At 51.1% G+C, this 25,977-nt stretch overlaps 1 protein-coding gene across 2 annotated transcripts in view; it reads right to left on the reverse strand.

Annotated features, from left to right (window-relative positions):
- Nucleotides 1-5,626: 5,626 nt before the first annotated feature.
- The window catches only part of NSD1 (nuclear receptor binding SET domain protein 1), a 130,931-nt gene continuing 110,580 nt past the window's right edge, over nucleotides 5,627-25,977 (reverse strand). For both annotated transcript variants that reach the window (XM_030571698.1, XM_030571699.1), the window contains exons 20-22: nucleotides 24,934-25,040; nucleotides 17,429-17,633; nucleotides 5,627-13,470 (exon numbers count right to left, since the gene is read on the reverse strand). In XM_030571698.1, coding sequence (XP_030427558.1) covers nucleotides 11,801-13,470; nucleotides 17,429-17,633; nucleotides 24,934-25,040 — 1,982 coding nt within the window. In that variant the 3' untranslated portion in view covers nucleotides 5,627-11,800. The remainder of the gene's footprint in view (nucleotides 13,471-17,428; nucleotides 17,634-24,933; nucleotides 25,041-25,977) is intronic.

Consider the following 25,977-nt stretch of genomic DNA (forward strand, 5'->3'; position numbering starts at 1 on the left):
ACGTGTCACCAGCCAGGAGAGTCCGGTAGCTGAGCCGACCTCCCTGGGTGAGACTGGATGAAACTCATCCACGGAGGAGATGTACATCACTCACCAGCCGTCACTGCAGAGAGACTACAGGTAGAAGCTCATGCTGCTTGTTAACCAGCACCTGACCGACCTCAGGGAGACAAAACACACACGACGAAGTCAAGAGTAAAGTTAAACTTTACTTTACAGTAATTGTTTTCTTCTATATACAAAGAATTACAGTACATGTTCTGGGAGCACCTGGAGAAGGCCAACCCTCTTTTCATTATCATAAGTTTCACATACACAGCCAACATTCTAAGGGGAGCAAAGTGAAATTAATCAATGGTCCGAGACACTCCCCTTCTCCCTCTTCTAAAAATAATAGATATATACTGTAAATATATACGCCTCTCTCGCGCCATTGCATGTTCTTTGCACAGGACGTGGGGCAGGGGAGACCAGGCGAGTTCTGTGTAACATCATTACATTAGACAATCTTTCACAAACTCCCATGTGCTGTGTTCATCCACTGCTCCCTGCGTGCACACACAAATAAAGCACTGGCACAGTCATGGCAGACCACAGTGATACTTGGCAACTCCTTCCTGCAGTTGTTACTCAGGCACTATTCCCAGTTACTTCAGTGGAAGTTTTGCTACAGCATGGGCCCTGCACGGTGTCCATCTCTCCAACCCCAGGGCAGCCAGTGTGTTTGAGGCCTGACATGACGTTCAAGTAGGAACGCTATCACACGCATTCTTCATTCAGATCGTTAGCACTAATCACACTGGAGCAATTTGCCTCTACAGCCCCCCTCTCTGCTGCATGACCTTGTGGTGTTAGTCCTAACCTCTTAGTTCCTGCAGCTAAGGAAAAGGAGTGTAGTTTAAGCGCTGGCAGTGCCCCACATGGAGAAGAGCTGCTTCGCTTTTTACAAACATTTCTCCCCTGTACTTTTAAGCAGCTTCATACAAACCTGATCAATCCCTCGTTTCATCATTTATTCCTCTGGGCAAGGAGGGGGAACCCCTCCCTTGGTCACAGCAGACAAAGGCCCTGCAGAGGCACATCTTGCTCCAGTTCCTGAACGGTGGGGAGGGCTCAGAAGAGAATTTCCCTGCAGGCTCTGACACCTGTTCAGTCCTGGGGCACGCACTGCAGGCAGGGGGGGAAGGAGCTACTGGACTGATACAAGCCTAGTGCAGTGTTCAGGAGAACCAGTGCAACAGGAAAGGGCCAACCCTGAGGCTGAGCACAACTTTCCACCCCAGTTCTGCCATGGCATGGGGGCTAGCCCAGTGGGCAGGGGTAGCTGTGTGCACTTTACACCAGGCTCCCACTCTCCTAACAATGGCAGATCAAGGGGAAGAGTGCCAAGTGTATGCAAGGCCAGGCTGTTCTACCATTGCACCGGGAGCATCTCTCACTTGCTAACACACTAACTGCTTGTTAGAAAATACAGAGCTTTCAGCACCATTAGCCCCTGCCCATCTCAAAGCAGTGATCTTGCTAATGCTCTAATTCCATTCTCCTGTGTCTGACTGAGTGGTTCTCAAACTCCTGTATCATATGGGTCTGCAAGCAGCTTAACTGACTTCGTTCCAATCCTTTATCCTCCCTGCAGACACCAACAGAGCATGCTGACTGTTCAGTTTGCTTTACAGGTTCCCAGCATAAAGGTCCAAAATCCAGTTCCTCTAGGTCAATGGTTCTGAAACATCATAAAACTGAAGCCAGCTCAGTCCCCTACGGTAACACAGAGGAACATGCAAGTCCCAGCCCATGCATAGGTCTTTTTTTTCTTTTTTAAACACAGACTCGCTGGCCCCTTGGTCTGGTTTGAAGGCGGCTCAAATCTGGATAACATCAGAACAATGTGGGTGTTCCTGTGAGCCCTGTCCTGTCTGTTTCAGCCACTCTAACAAAGGCCCAGCCCCGCTACCAGAGAAGGAAGGATTCAGCTTGCAAAGGAACTGCAGCCGCAGGGCTGGGGGACATGAATTCAGCCTGGCTGTGCTGAGCAGCCAACCTCTGTACAATAGCACCACGAGAGCCCAAGTATTTAGCCAAGGGCAAATGTAAGATTACAACATTCCCTAGCAACAGGACACAGCACTATTCGTTTGTCGAGATTTCCCCAAGAGGTAGATCGAGTACTCCTAGGGCCAGCCTCCCACAGCCACTCCTCTAGCCCACGGTGCAGCATATCACTCTGCTGCCAAGATGGCAGAGGGGTCTGGCTGGCTTCACTGAGAACATCACATCAGGACGTCTCTAAAGAAAGGAATCTGCTTTCACTTTATTACCTGGTCACCAGGAGCCCAGCTAGCTTGCTCCATGCAAAGCTCCTGCTGAAGGTAACGGGAAAGTGAAGGAACAACTGTTGATGATCTCCCCTAGATCCGTCCCTTCTCCAAGGGCTCAAGAACCCAATGAGCAGGGAGGCCTGTTACATTGGACAAGTTAGTAACTGGATACCAACAGCTGCTTCCAATGGTACAGTCCAAGTACAAGGAGACGTGCTATTGTAGACAAGCCTCAGGCAACTGACACCATGTGCTGAGCAGCTGTTCAGAACCGATGTCTGCACGAGTGGCTCAGGATCATGGCAAGTCTGCTGTAACGTTCCCAGCTAGCAGCTAGTTCCCATGGTGTAAGGCTCAGTGTGATGCTGTAATTCAGGGCACTGTACAGTTGAGAGATGTACATTGAGAGTTAAGGTGAAATTTAACAGAAATCCAAACACGTTAAGGTGTTGAAATGCACAGTTCAGATTCCCAAACAACCCTGCCTCCACCCCGTAGGGATGTCAGCCAAGAACCATTCAGTTAGGATTGATGCTCATCGGTGCCTGTGATCTCCGATTAAACTGAACTGGCTTTTCCAGGCAGTCTTTTCCTCATTTTTCATTTCTGCCTTTACAGGGATGAGTTAAAGTTGTTTACACAATTTAACTGTGCATAGTCTCATCTTAACATGCTGTATTTCTTTTCTGTTTAACATTAACTTCAAATTCCCTGGGTTTAATAATGCTTGTTTAAAATGAATCACAACATCCCTGTATATTTGACCCTAATTTACTAATATGTATTCTCTACCTTAACTCCATCATACGTTTTTCTCTGTGGATTTGTTTTCTTTTTAACTACTAAAGTTTTCATATGTGATCAGTAAACAAAACTCACAAAGCAACAGCTACCAAGGGATATTTTTAATGATCTGAAGATACGTAGCATCAGCCTTAACCATCTTTTAAAATTGTAATTTTTATGTCCGGATTCACCAGTGCGCTGGCTGCTTTCTGCACTTGGGAGCAGTGCCGAGGTGGATAATTAAGCTGCATTTGCCATTGTTTTTCATCATCAGAGCAGTGCAATGCCCCCTACCCCTTCCCTCCATATTTCCTGGTGCAAACACACGCCCCCATTTCTCCCTGCTGGATAGATTTGGTGCAACAGGTAGGTTTTGAAAAGACCTCATTAGTATTAAGCGCCATTATTTTGCAGTTATTCTTCATAAAAGAAGGTTACTTATAGTAACAGGACAGCTTCGAGATGTCCCAGCAGGTATTCACTGTGGATGCACATGTGCTCTGGGAGCCCAGGACTGGACATTCTTCAATAGGGGTATCTGTTGGGCCACTCACATGCCCTGCATCTCCTTGTGCTGTGAACCAAGGGGATAAGGGGTTGCATGGACCGACGGCCTCTCCAGTTCCTACTCTACCATGAATCCCGTGAGGATCCAAAGCTGGAGGAAGAGGCTGGGTCTGCAGCAACCACACAGAAGAAAGAACCTTCCCTTTTGGTCCCAATGGCTACTCACTGTGACTGAGTCCCAGGCAGGTGGCCAGGGCAAGAGGAGTTCTGCACACAGCTCACAAAATGGCTGAGTCGAAGGAAGCGTCCTCAGCTGAGGCCTGATTCAGTGACTAGTGTCCTGTGAACACGTGACCGGAGCGCCAAGTCACCACTCTACTAACTTCAGAGGGGTCCCTTGGCAGGATGCCACTGCGGCAGCTTGTGCGGTGGTCGAATGAGCCCTGACAGCCTGGAGAGGAGGGGTTCCCGCCCTCTCAGAGCAGAGAAGGATGCAGCTGGAAATCCATTCTGAGTGTCTTGGAGAAGATATTGCTTCTCCTTTCATCCTCACAGCTTTGGACATACAGCCGTGGAGATCTCCTGCAGGGCCTTGTCCCATCCCGACAAAACAACCGACCTATCCAGCATCCAGAGAGCAGCCTCCTGCCCTCACTATTCCTGTGAAAATCCAGGTAATACACAGGCAGGTGAACGGCTGGTTACAGTAGAAGTCAGCTGGAACTTGGGATACAATCTCAAGGACACTGTCTCTGTGAATGACAGGATCAGGCAGGTCTGCCACTGGGCCCAAACTCACCCATTCTCCTGGCCAAGGTAACAGCTTTAAGGATGGTTACCTCCAAAGAGCAGGACTGAGGTGGAGGCTCAGGGTTCAAACAGTGGTTTCATGAGTTGGAAATGGACCAAGTTCAGGTCCCAGGACAGAGGTACTGTGGGAACATTCTGATAGTGCCTTTTAAGAACCTGATTCTTGTGGGATGGGTGAGAACTGACCAGTCCTCTCCTGAGGATGAAAGGCATCGACAGCTCTAAATAAACCCTTAATGAAGTGATGGACAGCACTGCTGACTTCCAGGAGAGGAGACAGTCCAAGACAAGAGGAATGCCAGACTCCTTTGGAGGCAAACTGTGCCTTTGACACCACACGGAGAGCTGCTTCCACTCAGCAGCGTAACACTTCCTTATAGAGGGTTTCCTGCTACTGAGAAGCATGGATCTTCGAGTAGGATCTCTCTAAGTCTGTTGCCCATCCAAAAAACAGGCTGTCAGATGAAGAAATATGGGTTGGGATGGGTGGTCCTGTCCCCATTCTGTGACAGTAGGTCCAGAAATGGCTGTAGGCAAATGTACAGCAAAAGCAATAAATCAAGTACTTCCTGTTGTCCTGGGTTGCCAAAAAGTCACAAAATGGGGATCCCCACTGGATCAAGTGGAGCTGCCCTTCATGGTCTGCGTGAGAATGCCTGCCGAGGCTGTCCGCTAGGGAGTTCTCATTCTCCCCAGTAGGTGCACTGCAGAGAGGATGAGCTGATGCTGGATGCACCAGCTCCACGCTGGACAGCCTCCCTGCAGAATGATGCAGACCTTGTTAATATAGCAAAGAGTGGTCATGTTGTCTGATCGGACCTGGACAGGGTGGCTCAGATAAAGGGGAGGACTTGTATGCATGCTTTGTGGACGGCCCAAAGCTTGAGCAGGTTGATGTGGCATGTGAACTCTTGCTAAGTCCAGGAACTCTGATCTGTGTAGTCATGCAGGTGGGCCCCCAGCCAAGTCAGGCTGCATCTGTCACAAGTCTTTGGCAGTGGGGTGGGTGCAAAGGGAATCCCCACAAATACCGACTCCCTTTTCCTAACAGGCGAGAGATACCCGAATGCTGGAAGGAAGGGCGACTCTCTTGTCTGAGGAGTGCTTGCGTTGATTTTCCTCAGCCAAGCCTGGAGACTGCAGTGGGGAAGCCTGGGGATGGGTGTAGGTGCGTGTCACCACAAGGCCTAGGACCAGACTGTCTGATGACTTAGAAGTTGGATACTGAGGTCTCTCATTGTTAGGAATCTGTCCTGTGGTAAGTAAATTCTGGGTGCAAGCAAGTCAAGAACACCTCCAATAAATTCTGCAGTCGTGGGGGTTAAATGGACTTTCTTGGGTTTACCTGAAGTGCCAAGGAGAGGCACAGGTCAAGCAAGGCAGCGAATGCTGTATGCACTGCCTGATACAATCATCCCTTGAGGAGCCAGTCACCTAGACAGGGATGTGCGTGGTAGCAGTGATGGTGTAGGTGTGCTGCACTCCTGTCAGGACTTTCGTAAAAGCTGCCAAAAGGCCCCAGGGGGGCACCAGGTACTGGAAGTGCTCTGACCCCACCATGGAACGCAGGAGTTTCCTGTCTGCATGTACGTGAAAAGGCATCCTTTAAATCCACGTCATCATCTGGACTGCTGAACGGCAGCTGCCAGAGTCCAGGATGGGTCCCTGCCCCTCTTCCTTTTGGGGATCAGGAAGTATCTGGAGTAAACGCCCTTTCCCTGGCATTGAGCAGGTACCAGTTCTGTTGCTTCTAGTTGGATTGGGGATTCCACTTCTGTTTGAAGAGCGCCTGGTGAGAGGGGACCCTGAAGAGGGATGAGGATGGGGATTTTGCAGAAGGGACAAGGGACTGGATTGTGTAGCTGGCTGAGATGATGCCAAAGGGCCATCTGTCAGAAGTTAAATGTTGCAATATCAGAAGAAAACAGGTTAGATGGCCACCAAAAGGAGTGGGGAGACTGGACAGACAAGCACTGGAGGTGCGAGGCTCTCGACTGTCCCCACGATGACCAGACTTACTGAGAGACGTCTGGCTCAGCAAGACAGGGTGCTGGAGTCCTGAGCTGGCAGGGAAAGCAGGAGCAGAGGTAGTCATGGCACATCGGGTGGCAGCTCCCAAGGGGGTTCTGTGATCCAAACCATCACATGCCCCCAAATGATAGATCTTCCAGAGTGGCTTGAATCTCCTCAGGGAGACCCGACGCCTGCAGCCATGATGCCCATCTCATGATCGAGGCAGCCACAGAGCAGGAAGCCATGTTCACTGCATTCAGGGATGCCTGCAGAGATGACCCGGTTACAAGCTTTTCTTTATCTGGGACAGCCTGGAAGGTGGCTGGATTGTGCCAAAGGTTTTCAGCAGGCCAAAGATGGCCCCATTTATAGAGAGCGCTTTGAAGTGGGTTTTAGAGCGCTGGAATCTCCTGGTACCGCCAGTGCTGGCTCTTGCTCCTTGTGAACTCTTGGTGCCCCTGGTCCGGGGCTTGGATTCTCACTCAGCCCCGAGGGCTGGATTCTCACTCAGCATCCCCTTCTTTGACGACTTATGAGAGGACTTGTCAGTCTTCTGAGGAGTGTGTCTTTCTCTACCCTCTTCATGCATCCTCAGGTCTGCTGGAGAGCTCTATCAGTGCCTGCGGAGTCTGAGTTGCCGGGACTGCCCAGCACAAGGGGAAGAGGAAAGAGAAGCAGATCTCACACTTCGATGGGATGTGAGATTCCCGGAGGCAGCAGAGACAGGTCTTGTGAGCACTGGTCAACAGGAAGACTTGGCATGCAACACAGTGCTTGAAACCTGGGGTCTTGGGTGCAAATGCCTCTGACGTAGGGGGAATAAAGTGGAGGGAACCTCCTGCCCCCACTAACAGCTACTTGAAAAGCCCTAGCTAACTAATGAAAGGAGCCACATAACCAATAAACCATTAAAACTATGTTTAATGTTTACTGAGGCTAAGAGACTAACAAAGACAAGAGGGCCTGTCCCAAAATGCGAGCGGTAGCAAGGAACTGGAGAGGCAGCTGATCTGCACTGTCACTTATATGCCCTCAGTTCATAGCAGAGCACAGATATGGACCAACGGACACGGCTATTGAAGCATTTCTGGTCCTGAATGCTTGGAACATGTGCACTCCAGGGCCAGACCACAAAGACGTACCGAGTGTTTTCTCCAGCAGCAAGAGGCTGGTGCACAGCATCTTATCCTACAGAGAAGCTCACCAAAGGCTGCCCTTCCAAACAGGCACACTCACCCACTGGCCTCCTCATCACCGCTGCCATCGCTCTGAGTGGCACCGAGGCCACAGGTGAAGTCCTCATGGGAGGCAATGGCTCTATGCAGTCAGGGGACTGAGAGGAGCAGATAAGTAGAGGTGACGACCATCTTGCTAAAGGCAGCTAATGACCTCAGTCCCTTGGAGAACAATGGGAGCCTGCAGCTATTTTGCAAGAGGGCTTTTACTGACTGGAGGGTTTCTATGAACCTTCTTCAGCATCTCTCAAAGGGGAAACTTTCAGTTACGAGCAGACAGAAAACACGTCTCTTAACCTGAAACTCTTCTTTCCAAAAACCGCCCCTGGCACTAGATCTACTCAGGAGCCACCTCTTGCAGCAACACCTCAGCTGAGACAATTTGGGGGGAAAAATGTCTGATGCCTCTTTGTTATGTAGAATGCGTTTGTCCTCAACAATGAGGGTGAATTCCTGCTGTAAGTCCAAATCTTAACTCCACCTTACCTGCAGCCCCTCTACCTGGTACCGATGGCTCTAGTGTAGATGCACCCTGAGTCTCTCTTTCTCCATTAATCATTTGATCTTGGCAGAGCTCACTGTTTCTCTCTCTACTATCCTACAGGAGCACTAACATGTTTGCAACGCTATTTTCTATATAAAGAATCCAGTGACTTGAATTACTGATGCAAATTCTAAAAGGTAGCAAAGGAAATAAATGGCATTTAAACTGCCCCAATACAAATGTCTCCTCTGGCATCCAAGTCAGCAGATGCAGCTGGCTGCCACAATCTCAAACAGTGGAATTCAATTTTGTTTCCTTTCATGTGGATTTACCAGGCAGACAGTGTGCCAGTCTGACCCTGAGGCTGAAGTCACTTTAGTCCTCCCCAGATAGAAGCAGCCTTGGTTCCAGCAGAGCATGTCTCAGGGATCGCATCTAGAGGCAAGAGAGCATTCTGTCTCAGAGATCCCTTCAGGCCATGGCCTGTTTGCCGAGGTTGCCAACAGGGTTCGGACATAAAGCTGTTAATTTCTTCTCCATCATATTAACTTACAGAGATGTTCCCATCCCTCCTCTAGCCTGGGATAACACAGAAGTGGCCACCCAGCCACGGTTCTTCAGTGCTCTGCAGCTCGCTAGCGAGGGGCCGGGGCACATCCCGCTCCCGGGGAGTTCAGCCCCATGCAGAGAGGAAGATCCCACTAACTGCACAGCCCCTTCCACCTGATACAGAACAACTGCTTCCTGGTTTCTTCACTTCTCCTAACTCTCTCGGTGTAAGAGTGTTTATTTGTATTAACTTCTAAACTGACACAAACACTGCCTGTAAGTGATATTTCCCAGTGCAGATTCGTATTTACCCAAGCAGGTGCACAGCTATTCTAAAGTCAGCTCTGTGAAACGTGTCAGTTGGAAGATGGGTGGACTGGAAAACTGGATCTGTACAGAAAAGGTCTGGAGGGAGAAGAGAAGAGAAATAGTGGTGTAGTCAAGTGAGTGGTGTAAGGCTGTGGGCTTAAAATGTCATGCAATGTCTCAATCTACTTTCACTATTCAAATGGGAGCTCCTAAATAACTGCTGAGAGTGCTGGAGGGATTCTGCTGCTGTGAACCTCACCCTAGATTTAAACACATGATTTATGAGAATGATTCTTCAAACCTGCACTCACTGAGAACTTCTCCATTGTAAAGACTTAAAATAGCCTGCACCAAAAATATTCACAGTTTATTTTTCATGAAACAAATAACTAGGTAACATATGACATTGCAAAACAGAGTTGGACAAAGCAGTGCAGATGTCTTTTCTTGTTCTAGCTCCTCTGGCTGGGCGGCTGGCACAGAGGACACTCTACTCACACAATCTACATGATGAAGTCCAGCTCATGGGAAGGGCTATCAATGTCAATTAGAGATTTATTTTCCTTCTCACACATGATAAATACTTAACATACGGAACCTCATTACCGTTTTTTTTTGTAATTTTGTTTTTATTTTAAAAACTTAATAAAATGCCCTTAGTTTATCCTCTCTCAATGGCTCTGAGGAGACATCCTGATTCCCCTTGTGCACACGCAAAACAATAGCTGCTTGCATCTCCCCCAGCTCAGCAGAGATCAGGGACCGACCTGCAGGTCTTCACGGAAAAACAGCACACACACTATGATTCCATAAGCCATAAAGCTTCTCCAAGTCACAAGCTACACTGAGGGGTCTGACACGATTCAGACTGGAGAAGAGACACACGACAGCACTGCCCAGAGGGGACACTCTCTTGGGGAGCTGAGTTTGGAAAGGAGAATGGAGCAGGATTTGCCTTGTTACAGAGATCTCTCTCCCTATCACAGAAACCCGCAAAGCTAATTATTGCTCTCTCGGAGCAGTGAGAACACGCGAGCTGAACGCCAGCCCTGACCTGTTCCTGAGTCAGAGGAAAGAGGCTAGTATAGAACTAAGGCTCTCCCCCTCTGGGGAGAGACCTACCGCTCGCTCTGAAACAATGGGGGACACAGGCTGAAGCTGGACTCCTGCTGCCCAGGTCAGTGGAGCTCAGGCGTGCCACGTAGGTAATGAGTTGGGAGACAGTACTGATCAGACAGTGCTTCCCGATGGCATAGCACACTGCATTGACTGTAGGCAGCATGAACGCAGACTGCCCGGCTACTCCTTCGCAGGTCACAAGCGTCACTGCCTAAGTCCCTGCCTGTAATTCTACCATATCAATGCCACAGCAGAGAGTATTTCTGCCTTAGCAGGCAGGTAAGGTCACTGCCTCCATCAGGTCTACTCAAAATACCAGCCTGGCAAGTCACCAGGCATAGCTACCACTAGTGGAAAAGGGGGAGAGAGAGAAAGAGGAGAGAGAGGCCAGCCAGGTGCTAGAGCCATTGTGTTCCAGTGTGAGAACTATTATCTTGAGGGGCTGGTTTTCTGACACACAGACACTTCAACATAGTCCAGGTAATTCAAGTCTCCTGTGGGGATTTTTGGCTGGAAATACAGAGGCTAACCAAAGGGAAGGGTGTTGACATGGTCTTCCATTCTGGATACAGCATGCCTTCTGAAGTAGCTTCTTGACTCTGCACTATGGAGTGAATTCCACAGAATTCACTCTGCTAGGCTACCAGCCACTCTGCAAACAGGACTCCTAAGCATGTGGTTGAGATGGGGGAGGAAGAGACTATTTAGTTTGCTAGTTCATGGTAACAACCAAAGGTGGAGAAGGAACTGCCTGGGGCGTTCAGAGGGCAGCATCTCTACCCTGTCAAAGGCAGTGTTCCGCATCCAGTAGGGGCCTTACTCATGCTCCACCCTGCTACAGCTGCCTCCAGAGCTCACAGCTTTGTATGTGCAGTGGAAATTCCGCCTGTCCCACGTTACAGAGCTAAGATCCAAGAGTGAGAATCCTGGCAGACGGTATCTTCAGAAACCTTCTCCCCCTACCCCCAATCACAGGGCCTGCGCAGGAGCAGTTCTCTTGCTCACACTGGAATGAACTGTACAGTCTGGCAGGAGCAGGCTCCTCCACTAAGTCCACAGGACTCTGCCATTTTACAACAGCACCTGTGTTTTGGTGAGCCTTGCACTGGTGACAAATACCAATGTGCATACTCAGGCAAACACTTGCAAAGGAAAACCCTGTGGGGAAGGAGAATTGGGCAGCACAAGTGCTAAATCCCTTCCCCTCTTCAGAGTCTAGCAAAGACATATGTCCAATTACTCTGTGCACCATTAATCATTTGAAACATCTGAGATCCCAGTTCAGACTAGTTGTTCTGCTTCCATTAAGAACAGTTAAGAGAAAGAAAATTGCTTCCTCAAGGCCATTTAGCTGTTTTGGAAACCCCTTGTGGATGCAGACCTCGCATGCAGACGCGTTAGATCAGTAACGTGACCATTTCAATGGAATTAGAGATTTTATCTGGAGTGGACTCTTTATTTCAACGTTACCGTTTCTAAAAGGAAGAGGAAAAGGTCGCTGCTGCTCACTTTCTGTGGCTGGGCCATATTCCGGTTTAGCTAAACGTCCTTGCTTATGTCATGAGAGCGCCTGGGCTCGAGGCTGGGCTCAGGGATGTGAACAAACAAAACAAAGAAAATCCCTCTCCCCAAACAAACCGACTGCAACCTGCCTGCCTCATTCATTGACTTCACTTCGGTTTCGATTCAGCCAATTCCTGACTGGGAGAATCCTGGTTACGGACTAGCACTATGTTTTGCTCAGGCAAAGGGGCCTGCCCCAGGGGTGTCTGTGCTTTTCCAGAGAGCCAAGGGATCTGCTCAAATGTCTGAATGTTCCTGGCAAGCCATGAAGCCTGCTCTGGGGGCACTGGTGCTTCTCTGGCAGGCCGGGGGGTCTGTTCAAATGTACGTAACCTCTCTGCGGTCCAAGGTCTCTGCTCTGTGGGTGCTGATGCCACTTCCCGGTCAGCCTGAGTCGGCGGCTCAGCTGTCTGTAATTTCTCTGTGGTGCGAGGGGACTGCTCTGCAGGCATCAGTGCTTCCACAGTGGGCCAGTGGGGTGGCTCATATGTCTGCAATTTCTCCATGGGCCAAGGTGCCTGCACCATGTGTGTCACTGCCTTCCCTGCAAGCAGAGGGGTCTGCTCCTCAGGTAAACAAGTTCGCTCCACCGCTGTGGCTCCCCTCTCTTTTGGCTGAGCATTCTGATCCCCGGGCCTCAGTGCTTTCTCAGACAGCAGCAGCCCTGGAGCTGTGGAAGGCCTGTCCAACGCCTGACGCTGCGGGGCCCCGGCGGCGGAAGCCTCATCTGACAGCAGGGGCTGCCGAGCCTTGATGGGAGACTTGTCCATCAGCTGAGGCCGTGGGACCCTAGCGAGGGCGGGAGACTCGTCCAACAGCTGAGGCCACTGAGCCTGGGTAGCAGCGGGGGACTCGTCTGAGGGAAGAGGATGCAGGTCCTTGGTTGGAGACTCATCTGCAGGAGGAGGCGACGGAGCTCCAGCAGCGGAAGGAGACTCATCTGAGCGCAGAGGCTGCTGGCCTGTGGTGGTGGCAAGAGGCTTGTCCGACTGCTGAAGCCTCAGAGATACAATGGTGGGTTGTTTATCTGACTGTAACCTCAGGGCCACGGCAGAGCAGGTCTTGTCCGACGGCTGCAGCCTCAAGGCCACAGCGGAGCAGGGCTTGTCCGACGGCTGCAGCCGCAGAGCCAGGGCAGAGCAGGGCTTGTCCGACGGCTGCAGCCGCAGAGCCAGGGCAGAGCAGGGCTTGTCCGACGGCTGCAGCCGCAGAGCCAGGGCAGAGCAGGGCTTGTCCGACGGCTGCAGCCGCAGAGCCAGGGCAGAGCAGGGCTTGTCCGACGGCTGCAGCCGCAGAGCCAGGGCAGAGCAGGGCTTGTCCGACGGCTGCAGCCGCAGAGCCAGGGCAGAGCAGGGCTTGTCCGACGGCTGCAACCGCAGAGCCACGGCGGAGCAGGGCTTTTCCGACGGCTGCAGCCGCAGGGCCACGGCGGAGCAGGGCTTGTCCGACGGCTGCAGCCGCAGGGCCACAGCCAGAGGCAGCCTGTCAGAAGGGGAATGCCTGAGGCCCAGGACTGCAGGATGGTGGTCAGAGGGTTGAGTGTTTTGACGGTTAGCCGGCGGGACTGTGGGAGGCACATACTCACGAATTTCCCCTGGCTCTAGAGGGTTGGGTCCGCAGGGATCATGCTCTGTGCATGATAAGCGTCCATCCAATTTGGAGATAAAGAGCATGCCCTCCCGGTGCTGCTTGCAGAAGGAGCTGGGACACATCTCACAGAAGGAAGCTGCTTCTTTGCCACACACATCACACTGATGCCAAGGGCACTCCCACTTCCCTGCAGCACAAACAGAAGAAAAGGCATCTTAGGAGGGAATGTAACAAAGCTACCCAGTTGGAAAGCTATGGCCCAGGGTTGGGGAGACCTGCTTGTAATGGCTTTCACTAAAACAGTGCCAGAAATTCCCCTTCTCTGCTCCTGCACCAGTTGCCTTGCAACCATTACACCAAGCACAGAAGGAAACCCAGACTCCCCATAGCACAGGGCTAATGCAAGGAAAGTTCTGCTTTCGAGCTAACCCCCCTACTGAAAGGTTCCAGAAGTTTCCAGTTTCAACTAGGGCTGAATGAATTTGAGGGCAACTTCCTCCCTTCACACTGACGTGAGGGAAGACGCTGGAAGACAAGGAACTAAGGGCTTGTCTACACTACCATGCAGGGTTGATCTAAGATACGCAACTTCAGCTACATGAATAGCGTAGCTGAAGTCGACGTACTTAGATCTACTTACTGCCATGTCTTCACTGCGGTAAGCCGACAGCTGATGCTCTTCCGTTGACTCCGCTCACGCTCCTCGTTCTGGTGGAGTACCGGAGTTGACGGGAGAGCACTTGGCGCGATTTATCGCGTCTAGACTAGATCGATCACTGGACTGATCGTTGCCCTCTGATCCAGCAGGTAATATAGACAAGCCCTGAGTTTCTTTTGTCTACCCCTGTGGGCACAGGACAATAGTTCTTTACAGAAGCAGTTTAGAGTTTCATTCACTGCTAGTATCAGAACCATCCTGGAGAAGAACAATCACCCCCAGTTGTGCAGCTGAGTCAATTGCAGGCCTTTCTGTGGATTCAACCCGTAGTGCTCCCGAGCCGGGCACACACTGCACTTCTTGTCAGGGGCTACCAAAAGCCTTTCGTTTACAGATCCATAGAATCTAAGCCCAGAAGGGACCATTAGATCACCTGGTCACCACACACCATGGCATTTTACACTGCTACCCCTGTATGGAATCCAGCCACTTGTGTCTGGCTAAAGCATCTTCCAGAAAGGCACCAGCCTGGCTCTGAAGCCATCAAGAGACCGAATATCCACCAGGTCCCCCAGGAGTTTGTCCCACCGGTTAACCACCCTCACAATCAAAACTGGGTCCTAATTTCTCATTGAATATGGCTGGTTTCAGCCACCCACCATTAGTTCTTCCATTAGATTACAGTGCCATGTAGTAGCCAATCTTTTACCTGTGAAGGTACTTATACTCCATAACCAAGTCATCTCTCAGTCTTCTTTTTCATAGTCTAAGCAATTGAGCTCTGTATGAGGAGAGAGTTAAGGCATCTTCTCCAGCTCTCAAATCATATTTGTGGCTCTTTTCTGAGCCTTTTCAATTTTCTAACATTCTTTTAAAAACATGGACACAGTATTCCCAGTATCTTCTCAGTGAGGCCACATATAGAGGTAAAATCAGCTGCTGCCTCCTATGCACTACTGCTGCTTACACATCCCAGGATTGCAGCGGTTGGTTTTTCACAGCATTGCCCTGGGAGCTCATGCTGAGCTGCTTGCTCACGGAGAGTGCCTAAAATCTTTTCAGAATCACAGGTGCCCCACTCGGTAGCGATGGCCTGCATTCCTTGTCCCTAGATGTATAATGTTGCATTTGGCTATATAAAAACCCATTTTGACTGAATGGGCCTGCTTACCAAGCAATCCAGATCCTTCTGTCTGACTCCCTGCCCTCATCACTATTTACCACTCTGCCAGTCTCTGTGTCACCTGCAAATTTTATCAGAAGTGATTTTATATTTACTTCCAGATCGCAGATCAAAATGTTGAATAGCGTTGGGCCTAGTACCAGCCCCTACAGCCCATAACACACCTGCACTCAGTGACGATTCTCCATTTATGGTTACTTTGAACTCTGTCAGTTAGCCAGTTCTGAAGCCATGTAATCTGTGCTGTATTGCTATTGTAAAGTGCCCATTTTCAAAACCTGAACATCAAGTGGTCCTGTAATAGGGTGGCTTGCCCTTGGGATGGAGAGCCTGGGGCTACGCCAACCTGGTAACAGGACAAACCCCACCCATAAGGGCCCAGGGGATTTCCTGTATACAAAAAGCTGACAGGGCCCAGCTGAGGAAAGAGCCTGCAAGGAGAAAGGTGGTCTCTGTGGGGCCCTGAGTCAGAAGGCCAGTCACTGCTGGAAAGGAAGCTCAAAGCGGGGAGACAGGATCGCCAGGCTAGGAGGCCTGGGACAGACCCGATCAAAACAGGGAAGAGACTGAGAGCCCCAGAGAGGAAGTAAAGAGGCAAGGTAGGAAATGGCTGAAGGAAAACTGCAACATGGGAAAAGGAGAGTACAGGGCCCTGGGCCAGAGCCCAGAGTCAAGGGAGGCACTAGGTTCCCTTACCAGCCCCAGCAAAGGGGGCTGCAGGCTGAACCTCAAAGACAGGTTGAAGAACAGAGCCATAGAGGGCAGGATAATTGGTTTTTGCCTTTCAGACATGTTTGGGAAGCCTTAGTTTGGACAAGTGTGGCACCAGAAGGAGTGGATTTAAGACGGTGACCCAGTGGGCAGACTGAGTTACTACTCCAGCACTGGTGACCACTGGCAGGGGGCACGAGCCATGCGGGAGAGCTGCAATACCGTATCTGGTCCTGAGGGGGTGCCTGGGGTGAGCGGACTCGCTTACAGGTACTAGTCAAACACCTCACAAAAGTGTACTTTAAATATAGGCAGTTACCTTTATCAACCAAACTTGTATCTCGTTAAAGAATGAAATCAGGTTTGTTTGATAAGACCTATTTTCATAAAACCACATTGACTTGCATTAATTATATTCCTGTCTTTTAATTCTTTATCAATTAAAACCTGTATCAGCTTTTGTTTTATTTTGCTAGCCAATAAATAGCTGCATCATCCCGTTTGCCCTTTCTGAATATGGGCACAACACTAGTACTCCTCCAGTTTTCTGCAATTTCCCCAGTATTCCAAGATTTATTAAAAATGAACATCGACAGACCAGAGATATCCTCAGCCAACACTTTCAGGACTCTTGGGTGCTGAATTAAAAATGTTTATCCCTAGCAGTTGTTGTCTAACACTCTCCTCAGTCACTAATGGATTGGAAAATACTTCTTTATCCTCATGTGATACAAGTCCTTTATCCTGCTTCTTTCCAAATACAGAAGAGAAATATTTATTAAATACTTCTCTCTCTTCTGCATCAATATGAACAATTTTACCATCTGCATCAAGTAATGGGCCAATACCACCACTGGGATTTATTTTGTTCCTGATATATTTTTAAAAAATCTCCTCACTGACCTTAGCCCTGCCAGCAATGGGTTTTCCCTTGCTATCTTTAGCTTCTCTTATCAATTTTCTAAACTTCATAACTTCTAATTTATATTATTATTATTATTATTATTATTATTATATTTCCCCCTTTTTTCGTATTTGTTATATATTGATATTTTATTTCTAATTTGCCACTGAACCAGGATGGACTTTTAACCAAACTTCTTCTCTTTCTTGATTATGGAGTTGTGGCTTTTGGGTTATCTAATAACTCTCACTTTTCATTCACATTTTACTGCCTAAATGTGTTTCTGCTTCCCCAGCTCCCAATTTTTCTCGTAATTTTTCTCTGCTTCAGGAAATGAGCCCTTTTGCAGCACCCAATGTATATATTACTGGTTGGGACTGTTCTCTGTTCACTCACAATGAATTGTAAACAGGTCATGATCACTGGTCCCTAGGTAACCACCAACTTCCAGTCCAGTGATCAACTCAACTTTATTCATTACACTGAGGTCCAATATAGAATTGCCTCATGGTGGGTGTGATATCTCTTGTCTTGGAAAATTACAATCTATAATTTTTCAAAGCTCCAATTGTGTATTACTGCTGGTGAGCAGAGAATCTGCTTTCCCCAAGCCAGGCCTAGGAGTGCAGGTCTGTACAGTGACCTTCCCAAGAGCAGAGCCCAGAGGAGTTGCCCCAGGCATTACTGACCTGCTGGCCGTTTGGTCAGATTAAGGCAGTCTGCATGGTACACTTTTGGGCAGCCTGTCTTCTTACACGAAACTAGCTGCCCTCCGTCTCCACAGCTGAAGCACTCATCCTCTCGCTCTTTCATGATCTCTGCCTGTGACCTGCGCTTCATCTGCTGCCGTCTTTTGAACTTCTTGGACTTCTCCTCTGTCAGGTTAGGGGGATTCTGCAAGTAAGATCATACAAATTAACACTGGTCTCTGCCCCCACTCCTTTCTTTCTGCTCCCTCTGGCTGATCTAAGCAAGTGGCACAGGCCATGCTGAAGTATCTTCCTACAGGAGAGCTGCCCATCTAGCATACAACTGTCATCTCCAAAACAAGGCAACTGGGGATACTCTGCATGTTCAAACAGAGGAAAAACTGGAATGAAATCCAAAGCCAAGTAACAATTCCATCTGTACACAGCATGGCCAAGCCACTTGAATTCCTGAGTTTCATGCCAGACTAACTTTCCTCCCTAGGCATGGACCCAATCTCGTCTTTTTTTTTTGGTAAACGAGAATCAAAAACTGGTACATTGGTGATTGAATGACAAACACCAGGCAGTGAGATTAAACAAAGGGAGAGATGTAAGTGTTTTTACATATTAAAGAATTAAAAGTAGATTTGCTTTATCTTACCCTGAAAAGTATCAAAGCCATGGACCGTGATTCGGGGACATTAGCTTCCTGTTATGGAGTGCACATTTTAATACCTGAAGAGCTTTTAAAACCCCTCATGATACATGCCGGGCAGGGGGTGCAGCAGAGGCAGCTGAAGCCCCGGCCCTTTAAATAGCCCCCAAGCCCACCACTATTGAAGGGCTCTGGAGGCTATTTAAAGGGCCCGGGACTCCCCTGCTTCTACCCCACCCCGGACCTTTTAAATAGCTGCGGGAGCCCTGGGGAATGCATGGGGGCTGCAGGGCTCCGGCAGCTATTTAAAGGACCGGGGTGGCAGAGGCAGCTGGAGCCCTGGCCCTTTAAATAGCCCCCAGAACCCCCCGCTACCCCAGGGCTCAGGGGGCTATTTAAAGGGCCCGGAGCTCCAGCCGGGGCCGCGGGGCTCGTCGTGCTCCGGCCGGAGCTCCAGCCGGGAGAGTGGGTCCACGGGGCTTGTCGCACTCCGGCCGGAGCTCCAGCCGGGGCCGCAGGGCTCGTCGCGCTGCGGCCGGAGCTCCAGCCGGGAGAGCGGGGCCGCGGGGCTCGTCGCGCTGCGGCCGGAGCTCCAGCCGGGAGAGCGGGGCCGTGGGGCTCGTCGCGCTGCGGCCGGAGCTCCAGCTGGGAGAGCGGGGCTGTGGGGCAGCCGTGCTCCCGCCGGCGCTTTGGTCAGGGGAGTGGGGCCATGGAAGTCCCCGGAGCAGACTGCAGCTGGGGTAAGTAAAAAAAATTTAAAAGGCGCCTAGAGTGCGGGGCCCGATTCCCAGGAATCGGGTGAATAGGCCGAAAGCCGGCCCTATTGGTGAGTAATGAAAGGATTTAATGACACACATCATTCCCCACTACAAGAAACCTGACCACCATCATGGGAATAACTAAAAGACCAGCTGAATTTGAAACTTCAAACTTTAACGTAAATAAGCCTCTCGGCCAGGTTTTGTCCTGCCCCTGAGTGCAGGTATGTGGGGCTGGGTGGGGGGGAAGCAGGAGGTGAATGCCATGCGGGGACTGACTGCATGGAACATAGGGTATTTGAATAGCAAGGGCAGCTGCAAAAGCAGATGATCACTCTAAGCAAGACCCTGCAATACTCTCTTGCTGTAAAATATGCTCCTCGCTAAAGAATTATTCTGCACATTGTGAGGCCTGCTCTACACCTGAAAATCAGCTCTAGCTCCATTTCTCGTGGCTGGGAAAAATTCTGCGCGCTGTGCAACACGTAGTTCGGTCGTCCTAGCCCCCAATGTCAGCGTGGCTAGAGTGACGCCAGAATTCTCTGTAGCTTAGACACCTCCTACATCAGTGGAAGGGGGAAAGGCGGATTAACTATGTCCATGCACAAAGCCCTTCTATTGGTCTAGGAGGCATCTACGCTACAGAGGCACAGCTGTGGCACTGGAGCCTCTGCAGGGTAGATGTGGCCTGAGCTCTGACTTTTTTTTCTTTTTTTGTAAAGTCTTTATGGTTTTAAAGAGTGCCTTTAAAACAAACAGAAGGGCATGGAAGACCTTCCATATGAGGCAAGGTTAAGAAGACTGGGACTTTTCAGCTTGGAAAAGAGACAATTAAGGGGCGATATGATAGAGGTCTATAAAATCATGACTGGGGTGGAGAAAGTAAATAAGGAAGTGTTATTTACTCCTCCTCATAACACAAAAACTAGGGGTCAGCAAGTTTAAAACAAACAAAAGGAAGTAATTTCTTCACACAAAACATAGTCAGTCACTCTGTGGAACTCTTTGCCAGAGGATATTGAGAAGGCCAAGACTATAACAGGGTTAAAAAAAGAACTAGATAAATTCATGGAGGATGGGTCCATCAATGGCTATTAGCCAGGATGGGCAGGGATGGGGTCCCTAGCCTCTGTTTATCAGAAGCTGGGAATGGGTGACAGGGGACTGATCACTTGATGATTCCCTGCTCTGTTCATTCCCTTTGGGGCACCTGGCATGGGCCACTGTCATAGGAGAGGATACTGGGCTAGATGGAGCTTTGGTCTTACCCAGTATGGCCGTTCTTATGTTCTGTGCTGTCTTCCTGAGTCTGCAGATAGCCTGAAACAATCCCTCTGAGGGAGTGACCTACCTCAGTCATCAGACTGAAATGTTAATTCTAGATCCCAACAATGGCAAGTTAAGTGTAAACACAATTAGCTATTTCACTGCTGATTGTTTTATCAGAAACATCCATAATGTGCTTATCATAAAACTCCAAACCAAACCCCCAGGCCCAAATCATCAGCTGCTCCCATCCAACTGCTAAAACCTCCAGCTTCCCTGATTTCTATGATGCAGCAAAAAAACCCACAACAGTTACCCACCTTTAGTAACTGTTGTTTTTCGAGATGTGTTGTTCATGTCCATTCAAAGTAGATGTGCGCGCCGCGTGCATGCCAGCCAGAAGATTTTCCCCTAGCAGCGTCTGTAGGGTTGGCCCGGGCGCCCTCTGGAGTGGTGCACCCCGGCGCCCTATAAAGGGGCCCGCCATCCCTCCACCCCTCAGTTCCCTCTTGCTGGCACTCTGACAGAGGGGCAGGAGGGTGAGTGTTGGAATGGACATGAACACCACATCTCGAAGAACAACAGTTACTAAAAGTTGGGTAACCGTTTTTTCTTCTTCGAGTGGTTGTTCCTGTCCATTCAAAGTGGGTGACTCACAAGCCTGACCTCAGGAGGTGGGGTCAGAGATCACTGCTGACTGGAGTGCTGCACGACCCAGCCTGGTGCGTGATGGCACAGTAAGACGAGAGCGTGTGGATGGAGGACCACGTGGCCGCTCTACAAAGCTCCTGAGTCGGAACCTGAGCCAGGAACGCCGCAGAGGAGGCCTGCGCCCTGGTGGGGTGAGCCGTGACCAGAGGGACAGGGGTCTTAGCTATGCAGCAGCATTCCCGGATGCAAGTCGCGATCCACCAAGAGATTCGCTGAGAGGAGACCGGGAGCCCCCTTTTGCCTTCGGTATGAGAAAATACCGGGAGTAGAAGCCGTTGCCCCTGAGCTCCTGGGGGACTTCCTCCACCGCCCCTGCCTCCGTGAGGGACTTCACTTCTTGAATTAGAAGTGAGAAGGGTCCCTGAAGAGGGACGGGGAGGGAGGTTGGTGAGGCGGGAGGGAGGAGAACTGGATAGAATATCCCCTCTCTACCGTGCAGAGCACCCATTTGTCCGACGTAATTCGGGAACAGGCACGGTAGAAGTGGGACAAACGTGACCCAAAGGTAGGGGTGGAAGGATCCAGAGTCTCCACTGGTAGGTCGTCCTTGACCGTACCATCAAATAGGGGGTCTAGACCCAGATGGTGGTCTCGATTGGCCAGATGCCCAGCTGGAGGGGTGGCGCTGGTGATGCCTCCTGCCATTTCTGCCCCGCCTGCGCCCCAGCTCCTGGCCAGTCTGTGGCTGGTATGGGCGAAGGGCCGCCTGCGGCCTACATTGTCTGCTCTTGGTCGCGGGGGTATGCAAGCCCAGTGAGCGAAGCATGACCCTCGAGTCCTTTAAGCTATGGAGATGTTTGTCCGTTTTCTTCGAAAACAGCATCTGCCCTTCGAAGGGGAGGTCTTGAATCATCTGCTGGACCTCATAGGGCAGGCCCGAGACTTGGAGCCAGGCTCCCTGCTGCACGACCAGGCCCGTGGCCAGGGTGCACAAGGCTGAGTTCACCGTGTCTAAGGCGGCCAGGAGGGAGGCTTGAGAGATCAGTTTGCCCTCCTCCACTACGGCTGAAAACTGTTATCTTGAGTCCTGGGGAAGGAGCTCCACAAACTTCGACATGGCCGAACACGTGTTGTGGCCATATTGGCTTGCTATTGCCTGCTGGTTGGCAATGTGGAGTTGTTGGTCCCCTGTGGAGTACACCTTCCTGCCAAAGAGCTCAAGTCTTTTTGCATCCCTGCTCTTCGGTGTTGACCCCTGAAACCCTTGACGCTCCCGCTGGTTAGCCACATCTACTACCAGGGAGTCCGGGGAAGGGTGGGTATACAGGTGTTCGTGCCCTTTAGAGGGGACCAAATAGCGCTGCTCCATCCTCTTGGCAGTAGGCGCCAATGAGGCTGGTGTTTGCTATAGGGTGCGGAACGTATCCGCTATAGTCTTTATCAGTGGGAGGGACACCCTGGATGGCCGTGAGGGGGCCAGAATGTCCACTACAGGGTCTGCGTCCACCTCGATCTCCTCTGCTTGGATTGCGAGGCTTTGAGCTGCTTGCCGAAGCAATTGTTGGAGGATTCGAGTGTCCTCTAGGGCCGGTGCCGCAGCCGTGCCCGAGACCGCCTCGCCCGGGGAGGAGGATGAGGCGATTACATGGGGCAGCCCTTCCTCCGGTGCATGCGGCCCCTTGGGGTCCTGCGGCACACGGTATTGAGGTTACGGTGCCGGTTCCGAGTCTAAATGAGGCACTGCGGCGGGTACCGGGGTCGCCAGTGAGTGACTTGGCATATCATGCAGTGCCGGCGGAGCCCGAATGAAAGCCGTTTCCGGTGCCGCTGCCCGGTTAAGGGATGCTGAACTTGATGATGGCACACCCCTGCCCGGTGATGGTGCCGGTGAGGGAGGCAGCTGCGCTGGAGCCACCGACGTCGAGGACACCGAAGCCGACCCTGACCGAGGGCCAAATGCCTGGCCTACCGACTGATGGTAGCCCCAGGCAGTCCAAAACGGCCACTGCGAAGGCAGCTGCCATTGTTGCTGCCAATGCAGTTAACGTTGGTGGCTCACCCCCGACACCAATCTCCTGCTCCGCGACCAGCTGGAGCGATAGGAGTCTGCCTCTGAGTCTCAGGTCTCTGAGTACGAGGACCTGGGGGGAGCAGCACCGAGTGCTGAAGGAGAGCAGTGCTGAGGCGGCAGGGAGCTTCTCATCTGGTCCTGTGCCACCTTCACAGTGCGGTGCGGGGAGGGAGGCGACAGCATGGCCGGCTTGCCTCTAGATTGCACTGGTGGACGGGCCACAGTAGGCAACTCCCTACGATGTGGGGAGGCTCATTAGGCCTGAGGCCGCCTTGAACGCCTCCGGCGTTGATGGGGGGCGTATGTCTCTGCTGAGGTCCAGGGAATTAGGCTGGTCCGAACTCGACCACCCTCTCTGCAGTGCAGGAGTCGACGGAACTGCCCAGCCTGTCCGCTTACACCTGCGGACGGTGTCGGCCTCGGATCCTGGTGGCGTGACCGATCCCTCACCGGCCTCCTTCTCTTGGTGGGCATCGGCGAAGGTGAGCGGTGCTGCACTGAGGCCGACTTCCTATGACCCGACTCTGTCCAGTGCCGGGTTGTCAGCAACTTGGGCTGGGCCTTAAGTCCTGATGCCGGGGCACTCTGCGCTGAGGACAACGTGCTGGGCCTCGCCTCAGTCGGTTCTGGGTCCGAGGGTGGTCGTAGAGTCCTCCTGATGGAGGCGGCTCTAAGTCTTTGAGCCCTGTCCTTAAGAGTTCGCGGGCGGAAGCCTCTGCAGATAGAGCATCGGTCCTTTTGGTGGCTCTCTCTGAGGCACCTCAAACACGCAGAGTGTGGGTCACTCTTGGGCATGAATTTCCCGCAGTTCTCGCAGAGTTTAAACCCGGGGGACCCGGGTATGCCCCAGCGGGCAACGAAGACTCTGGGGGGGGAACCCCCCCACCATGAAAACTATATACAAAGATCTATCTAACTAACTATAAAATAACTGAATACACAGACTAAACAGTAAGGATAGGACACTGACAAAATGCTATGCAAGAGAAGTTCCAGCTAGCCGTCACCGGTGGTAAGAAGGAATTGAGGGGGTGGAGGGTTGGTGGGCCCCTTTATAGGGCGCCATGGTGGCGCCAGTCCAGGGGGCGCCCGGGCCGACCCTACGGACGCTACTAGGGGAAAATCTTCCGGCTGGCGTGCACGCGGCGCGCACACCTACTTTGAATGGACATGAACAATCACTTAGAGAAGAATATGAGGCACACCATGCACCAAAAATGTGGCGACAGCACACAATAAACTGAACTTAGTATCAATGTAAATAACAGAGGGGCTCAGTGTGCGATTCAGCTCATCTGTAATTAGTGGAAAAGCTGTGGTTTTCACTGAAATGAGGCTGCTGAAGAATTTCCAATCTGTGACACCACAAGGCCACAAAACCTGGGATCCCACTACAGAATTTAGCTCCAGCTTGCTGTGGCGAACATAGGGCCTGGCCTGTAAACCTGTGAGGCTTTGGTGGTGCAGCACCAAACTCAACTCTCAACGAGGCAGTTTCTCAGTTGCAGCATGTGCCCACTAACTCCACTGCACAGAGCTTACAAGCTGCTTGGGGAAGCACGTGTAACTACTGAACAGCTGCGGCTCAGACTCTGCTGGCGAAGACTGCGAGCGAGGCCAACAGGTTCTGCATGTTTTCATTAAGAAGTCCCCATCCCAAGCAAACACTAATATTCAAAGTAAAAAAATTAAATTCCTGTTAGTGCCACATTAAGGTTACGAAATCAAGTGCTCAAAAATCAGGAAGCTTCAAAAGCTCATCTCTGGTGCACGTATAGAGTGTTTCTGTTCCTATTTTACTAGTAAACTTTAATGTATTATTGCTAAACCCATGGAGAAAAATACTTACGTACTCTCCTAGTGCAGACAAGGCCTCTGCGTGGGTCCTGCGCTCTGGAATCTGGTTCCTACGCTGATTTAACAAAGTCTAAGATGCTCCGGTAACAAAGTGAGGAACTTGCACATTTGCCCATCTCAACCCCAGCAGGATTTTCACAACCACTTTGAAAATACGGCGGCATTTATCACGGCTTTTCTGTACCCTGCAGCAAGCAGGCCCCTCCAGCTCCAAGAATAAAGAGAAGCCAGAGAAGGGCTGTCTTACCTTTGGCCGTACTCCTAGGAACCCGCTGCAATTTGGAGCGCCACATTTGCAAACTGTCTTTCCATTCCCCAGACATTCCAGGTTGTAGTTGAAAGTCAGCTCAGTTCCTGGCAATAAAAGAAATCAGTGGCAACATCTGGACTGTGACAAACCACCCAGCAGAAAGTTCTGCTTCTCCTCCTGAACTGAAGATATACCAGAACCTACTCACAGCTGGCAGAAATGTGGAGGGGCACCAGCTTCTTCCCCTCCCATAGGGTAGATCTACACGGATTGGCGAGTAGATGCAGACCACATCACCTGCCACATTCCAGTTTTGACATTGAGTTTGTTTGCTTGCCAGTGGCAAGCCAGGAATCATATTGCTGGGCTCCGGGCAATTATAACTGTGCCACTCTGCTCAGGGGCACAGACACTTGCTGAGACGGGAGGAGGTGGAAAGACAGGAAGCAGGGGGAGCTGCTACGGCTCGATGGGGGTTAGGGGGAGCTGGAGCCCGGCTGTGATGGGGCATCACAACAGTTCCTGCCATTTGTAGGGCAGTTCGTCAGTATCTGGCTTCCTCTGCACTGGCGTCCCCCTGCTCAGGGGCCAGTGCACCATCCCCCAGCCTATCCCAGCTGCAGGGCGCTTACACTCTTTCCCCGCTGCACAGTCCCTGTACACCAGCGCTGGCTGGCCCAGCTGCAATAGCTGACTGGGAAAGGAGAGCAGTTCCTACCTGCTCTCCAGCGGCCAACCCGATGCTGTGTGCCACTGCAGCTCCTCTGGCCCCTCCTCCAGGTCCCTCGCACCTCTGCCCCCCACCACGCATGTGCATGGAGAAGGAAACACACAAGGGCCTCGCTCTTGCCACCACAAGATATTAGGGGGTGGAAAACATGGGGCAGGTGGTGGAAACATACATCAGCGCCTCCCCCTCCCCCCGCAATATTTCCATTGCAGGGGCTCTTCGCTAATCCCCCAGTTCTGCCGCCCTTGCCACGCTTATGTGTTCCCCCCTTTGCGTACTGAGGCTTTGTTCCAGACCCTCACTCGAGACCC

This window comes from Gopherus evgoodei, chromosome 8, assembly GCF_007399415.2.
Source record: "Gopherus evgoodei ecotype Sinaloan lineage chromosome 8, rGopEvg1_v1.p, whole genome shotgun sequence".
NCBI classification, from domain to species: domain Eukaryota; kingdom Metazoa; phylum Chordata; order Testudines; family Testudinidae; genus Gopherus; species Gopherus evgoodei.